Below are 7250 nucleotides of genomic sequence, written 5' to 3'. Positions count from 1 at the left end.
TAAATATTTTAAGGAATAAAAAAAAAAGTGAAACTAGTCTTCACTACTTTTTGAATTTGGTACGAAATTAAAATCAATTTTTTGTCAAATTAGGTTTTAGAAATGAATTCCAATTTAAATTATTCTATTTTATTTAAGGTGTTCAAGTTTCCCAAAGTCATAAATACAATAGTCGTCGTAAGTTTCCTAGTTTTTTTTTGAGTTGTCTTTTGTTGTCTATTCAGTATGCAAATGTCCTTTACATCGCTTCTCGTCCTCATCTTCCTCTGGTCCTTCTTTTCTAACTGTTTTGCCATACAAATAATAATAACATTTCCTGATATTTGTTAACACTTGGAACAATGTGACAAAAAACAAAACAAAAACAGGAATCCCAAATCCCAGCAAAGAAAAATCATTGAATTGGTATAATATTTTGTGAGTTTTCATGTTTTATTTTTAAAATTATTGATTTTTTTTGTTTAAATTTTTATTCGAAATACATAATATATATATATATATTTCTTAGGGAGCAATCGAGTTTGTTTCATTCATAGGAGAGCGCAATAACATTATATATTTTATATAGCCAGTAATGGTTTCGCTTAGATTTAGTTATATAGTTCTGTTCAGAGGATAACTAATCCTCCAAATGTGAAATATAGGAAATGAGGTTTAGGGTTCTTCTTCTTCTTGTTTTTTGTTTTGTTTTTGGGATATGTTGATTGCGTTATATTTAAAGAGTTAGTAGTACATTTAGGTATACAATTCACGTACAATATTTATTGACTATGAAAAAAAATGTGCTTAGAACTACATAATATAATAATATTTGTTTGTTCTTGCTTTTTTTTTTTTGTTATATTTTTTTGTTTTTGTTGGCATTATATAAATATCAAATACTTCGTTGTTGTACACCGTTCGAGTTGCAAGTTGAAGCTAAAGAAAGGGAACACACACAATAAATGGGATCAAAGGAGTATTCCAAACTTTGAACTCAACATCAACACACACACACACACACACACACAGTCACACACTCACACATTCACAGACATTCATGGTGCACATTTGCACTGAGGAACGGATTGAATACTATACACTTAGATGTCGCTTCTATTAACTTTATACTAGATACAAAAAAAAAAAAAAAAAAAAAACAAAAGAAATGTTGATGGGAAAATTATAATAATAATAATATATATAACACAAGTGCGAGCAGTATAGACAGAGGGAGAGAGAGACAGAGACAGAGACAGAGAGAGGGAAGCTAAAATTTGCCATGCCAGGCCATTAAATGACCAACAAAGAAACAGAAACAAGAGAGATATATCTATATTATATATCTGAACAAATCGATATTGCTTAGACTGAGATGGCGGCATTGGTAGGTGGCTGTTGTTGTTGTTGCTGCTGCTGCTGCTGCTGTTGCTGCTGCTGCTGATGTTGTTGCTGCTGCTGCGTCTTGAGCAACATTGAGCGATAGACTTCAGAGAGCAGACTCCACATATGTGGGGGTGGGGCATTTGGTGGCGGTGGCGAGGATGCAGCGACGGCAGCGTCCACAGGATGTGGAATGCCCGTCAAGCCAGGCGGTTGGACGGCAGCAGCAGCTGCAGCGGCGGCAAACATTTGCGTCTGCAGGAGACGTATATGATGCTGCTCCTCCAGATCGAGACCAAAGAGCAAAGATGGCGCTGGCGGCGAATGTGAGCCCAGATTGGTGGCAAGTGGCAGTGGTAGCATGCCACCACATGGTGAATTGCTGGGTTCGCTGGGTAAGTGATGATGGTGTTGTTGATGATGTTTTCTAATTTGCGGTGTCGACAAATCCATGCAGGTGGCCGCACCACTGGCTGTAACTAGATGGCTTGGACTAGGATCAATGCTATCGCTGCTATCCAGCTCCAGTTCCATTTTGATGCTTGTCTCCGGGACGGAATTGCAGGAGTTGGAGTTGGTGGTGGTGCTACTGGTTGGAGCAATTGGAGCGGAGGCGGTTGAAGAGGCGGAGGTGTTGCTATTGTGACGCTTACGTTTGCCCAGCAAACGTTCCATGGAGAATGCACCGCCACAGGGACTGGGCGAACGTTTCACTTTGATTTCACAGTGCTCTGGTTCTGGTTCCGGTTCCTGTTCGCGTTCTGGTTCTGGTTCTGGTTCCAAACCACGATCACGTCGCTTGTGCAGGCTAAAGTCGAGTGGCTGATCAGAGCGTTCCTCACAGAGACTGCTGCTGCTGGTCTGACTAAAGCTGCAATGCATCTCCTCGTCGGCATCGTCGACCCCATCCGTTGGATCCATCTCACTGAGGCAACCCTGACTGGAGCTGGCAGCTGGACTTGAGCTATGAGCAGGCATATCCACATAAACATAGACCCCATCATCCTCACCATCGGCATCGACATCGTTCTCGCCATCGGCATCTACGTCTCCATCGATATCGTCGGTTTCGGTTTCATTGTAGGCCGCCTCATGGCGCCCAGTGAGCAGTCCAAGATTGTGTAGACCAGCCGCCCGATTGCCAAACATAACGGCAGCTGCCGCCGGATTGTATGCCACTCCCGGATGATGATGCGAGTGATGTGGTGGCGGTGGTGGCACTAGACCCGGAAACGCAGCCGGCAAACGGGCGGCGGTGCCCGGAAATACGGGAAACTGTTGCGCCGTCCGGCCATCGTGGGGCGAGATCTTGCGACGGATATGCGGCGAATGGAGCTTGGGATTCGGATTGGCACTGTGACGATTACGCGAGCGACGAGAACTGAACACCATGTTGCAGCCCTCCACCGTGCACTTGTGCATCTCACGCAGATGCACGGCCGAGAAATGTATCTTGAGGGCGCCCTTATCGCAGAAGGTCTTGAAGCAGATGGAGCATTGTACGCGTTTCTTGCCGGTGGCTGGATTGATGAATTGTCCGGCCAAATTGATGGGCGGGGAGCCCCAGCGTTTTGGCTTTGATGATGATTGACCCGTCGACTGACCACCAGAATGGCCTCCAGGCGAACTGGCTGGTGAATTGGTCGCACTGCCGCCATGTGACGGATGCGACGGATGACCGGCATGACCGTGAACATGGACATGTCCATGTGGGCCAGCAGCATGGCCAAGTAGATAAGCGGGCGGCATGAATGGATTCATAATGTGTTCCATAATGGATTTAAGCGATTCTCTTTTGATGGATGGAGAAATGTTTCGTCTGTTTTTTTTCCTTTTCTATTTTCTGTAAAGGCACAAAAACCAAAAGAATTCGTATCATTAGAAATGGGTTGGCAAGTTCGTTTAGATGGGTATGGGGCGGAGCGGGAGGGGGGAATGGTTTGGCAAGTGTAAGTGTCAATCAAAGAGTCAGTCAAACGGTCAATCAGGCAGCTCAACACACACCACACACACACAAAATCCTAATCAGAAACTAACTGAACGACAACGAGATGGTGGAGTAGTTGGAAGGAGATGATGAGGGTGCTACTGAAAGTTGCGCAACTTTTTTTTGCTTAACGTTATCAACACACACAACAACAACAACAACAACATATCAATGACATCCCAGTCCCCCACATCGTCTCCCCCTTCCCCACTTCATTGACAATCCCCTTTCAACTTCGATGACCTGCCCTCCATTCCATATCAACAGACAGACAGACAGACAGACCGAAAAGATTTGCTGCGCAATTAAACTAGAACAAGTTGCCAAGAATCTGAAAATCATATAGTAAATAAACGAACGAGTCCAAGGATAGAAAGTATCAAAGATTTAAAGCAAAATCTCTTAGAAAACTAGAACTAGAAAAACTCTCGTAGATGGTGGGTAAAGTGAAAGTTTTTGGTGGATTAATTTTGATATAATTTTAAATTGGAGACACTAACACACACATTGACATTAAATCCAACTCACACACACAGTATCGCCATCTAGCGGCGGCCATCTTTCATGTCTAATCTCGTCGCATTGCCTCATTTGCTTGGGCAAAATCTTTTTACAACTTTTTACGGCTAAAACATTAAAATCGCAACGACGTGGACGACGACTTGGACAACTTGGACTACGACGACGACAACATGCGGCGATTTGACCAGTGATCCAAGCGGTTTTTTGTTTTTATTGCTGACTCCATTCGCTACCGTAATTGTGAGCACCCAACAAACCAACCAAAAAAACAAAAAAAAAATTGATGGATATTGTCAGCAACAAGGGGAACAACGAGGTAGAGAGGGAGAGGGGGGTTTAGATGGGACTGCCTGACGATGGGGACAATTGTTAACACGCGGTGTATACACGCCAAGAGGATGATGGAGCAGAGGGGGGGAGAGCGGTGGAGAGGGAACAGTAAGACAATCTGGTTGTGGCTCATGTCGCTTGTCGCTTGTAGCTCTCTGGCTATCTGGAATCAATCTTAAAAGTCGAACACATTCGCTACTAAAAACCAAAAACCAAAAAAAAAAAACCCAATGTCAGTCAGCTGGATTCACGTTCCAAAAGAGCTAAAGCTAGAGAGGATGTCTGTTTAAAGGGGGAGGGGGGGGAGCCGGGTTGGTCGGTTTTATGGGGCTCATTAGTAACGATAACAACAATGGCATTAAAATGCGTATGTACATGGATATATTGAGGTGAGTGTATGCACGTACATGGGTAATTATTTTTGTCAAGCGCTTAAAATGTCTTAAGCCAACTACTACAGCTACAACTACACGAATAAACAGAGAGACAGACAGACAGACAAAGGAGGTAAAAGACAAAAATACAAAAGAGGAGAAAAAAAAAACCAATCACAAAGTTTTGATGGCTTGGCTGAAACGTTTTTTTGATTATCGGCAGCAGCAACCAGCAGCAACAACAAATTCCAAGAGAGATGCTGAGGAGATGTGACCACTATAATTGCTGTTGTTGTTGCTGTTAATAGTACATTATAATAACAACAACAGCAACAACAGCAGCAGCAACAACTACGAAATGAAAAGATAGAGATAGAGATGGAGATGAAGATGAAGATGGAAATGGTGCTGGTTGCTGGTTGTTGGGTGCTGCTGGGGAGCAACGAACGAACGCGACTCGACGACTCGACCATGATGACAATGACAATGATGATGAAGGAATTGGTCAAGCATCGTCGTCGTCACCATCACCATCATCACCACCACACACAGACACCAATTTCAACTTGAAATTTAGAGACAGTCGTCAAGTCGAGACATTTGTGTCTCAAATAGCTTTTAAAAATCATTTGCTGCTTCTCTACTTGGCTTAAATATATAGTACACACACACACACACACACACGACAAAACGTTTTTAAGTACAATCATTCTAATTTTATGAATTTTTCTTCGTAATTTGTGTTTTTTTTTTTATTTTAGAGCGTTAAGAACGAGCAACGGGGCATAGAAATCTACAGTTTCCATAGAGTTACTTAATCAGATTAGGCATTGACATTAATTCTAGAAACAACAAAGAAGTTATTTTACATAACATAATTCGCAACTAGTTTAGGTAGCAGGCCAAATATTAGAAGGGAAATCTACGAACAAAATAAACTAGAGTCAATTAAGAATTCAAATTTTGATGAAAGTAATTTTCTAGTTATGTAAATCCGAGTGATCTTGATGAAATTAAGGATTTTTTTGTAAAGAGAATCTCAACTAAATATCAACTAAATATTTAACAAAGTTCTGTCACTTTATTAACAACTGTTAACTGTTTTCATTAGCCCTTTGGATATTAACTGACTCGACTCTTATTGTCCTAAGAATATTAGATCTAAGCGATCCTATATAGTGAAATCAACGTAAATTTTCTCTCCCACATTCGTCAAGGTAACTTTTTAATCCGTAATTGTGTGGGTCGATTAATTTGTCCGTCGGTAAATTGTTTTCGATCTTTTTGGTACATACCTTTTGACTGTTTTCCGTAGATTTCCTTTACGGTAAATTGCACTTTTTCAGATTCCGTTGATGCTAAATAAAGTTGTCACAATGGTTTCCAAAAAAAAAAAAAATTTCATCGAAACGCAACCACAACGTTTCATAAATATGTTCAAGTGCAGAATGCACCGCGTTCCCAGAGGAAGAGATGATGCTGAACGTTATTTGTTTGTTTTTATTTTTTGTTGTTTAATGTATTAAAAATGTTTTTATTTTGCACTATTTGTTGTTTTTTCCTTTTTTTTTTATTAAATTAGTTTTGTTGCATTATTTTGAATTTGGTTGGTCGTCACAACAAGAACGCGACGGCAATGAGCAACACACACGTTTGGACACGAGCGGGTGAAACGAACGAAACGACACGGAGTTGTAGTTCTTGTCCTTCGAAAGTCGTGGGTGACACTGAAACTGAAAAAAATTGTAACGACGACGGCGGCGACGACGACGACGACGACGACAAATGCGACAGCAGAGCGACGCACACACACAGCTACAAACACACTGTACGCAGCGGGGTGGGTGACACTTTGCTCTCGCACAGCAAAGACAACAGCAGCGGCAGCAGCGGCAGTGGCAGTGGCAGCAGCAGCAGCAGCAACAACAGAAGACACGCAGCAACGGACAAGTTCAAACTGCCCCACAAATGTCTACCTGAAGCTGAAACTGAAGTCTCGGGCAGCCTCTGCCTCTCAACAATTCTCTCGGGTGTATGTGTGTGTGAGAGTGTGAAAGAGCGTAGTGTGAGAGAGAGCGGTTGGCTATTGGAATTGGCCTTCCCTGAAGCTGCTTGGCTATGTCACATTGTCGTCGACGGGTCATTAGACGCACACACACACACACACACCGACCGAAGAATGCCTGAGTGTGAGAGAGATGTCTAATAAAGGCAGCTATCTTTCACGCTCGCACTCTTTTCAGCCACTGCAAGCAGTCGGTTAAGCAGTGCATTTTGTTAAAGAGAATCATTTCGGTTTCTGCACTCACGGCTCTCTTTATTTCTTCAATATTGATTGGATCTCATACGGCAATTGGTGATAGGTGAAGAGGGTGGAGCAGGGGGAGGAACGAGGGGCCACTTAAAGCCAAAAACTTTAGTTAAACTGACTGTTGTTGGCAGCCAAAAAAAAAAACAACAAAACAAAAATAAAGTAATAATAATTAAATATTATCAAAGGATTATTTTTGATAAGACCATCTGTAGCTGACCAAGAGCTAGGATAAAGGGGCTAAGAGAAGTCTGCGTGTATCTGTGTGTGTGTGCGTGTGTTTGTGTGGGCGTCACACGCATACAATGATCATACGCAACGTATACGTATAGAAAAAAAATAATTCGTGGGATACCGAGACCGC

At 42.2% G+C, this 7250-nt stretch overlaps 1 protein-coding gene across 1 annotated transcript; it reads right to left on the bottom strand.

Annotated features, from left to right (window-relative positions):
* Window positions 1-1157: 1157 nt before the first annotated feature.
* On the bottom strand, window positions 1158-6093 carry LOC6648812 (protein disconnected). The gene is made up of 2 exons (XM_002071169.4): window positions 5871-6093; window positions 1158-3205 (listed from the first exon to the last, which is right to left on the bottom strand). Exon 2 carries the CDS (start codon window positions 3133-3135, stop codon window positions 1345-1347), a length of 1791 nt encoding a protein of 596 aa, XP_002071205.1. The 5' UTR covers window positions 3136-3205; window positions 5871-6093; the 3' UTR covers window positions 1158-1344.
* Between the last annotated feature and the right edge of the window lie 1157 nt (window positions 6094-7250).

The sequence above is a fragment of the Drosophila willistoni genome (assembly GCF_018902025.1).
Source record: "Drosophila willistoni isolate 14030-0811.24 chromosome XL unlocalized genomic scaffold, UCI_dwil_1.1 Seg141, whole genome shotgun sequence".
Classification (NCBI taxonomy): Eukaryota; Metazoa; Arthropoda; class Insecta; order Diptera; family Drosophilidae; genus Drosophila; species Drosophila willistoni.
Note: the sequence above shows the minus strand (reverse complement) of the source record. Positions and strands in the feature narration are given on the sequence as shown.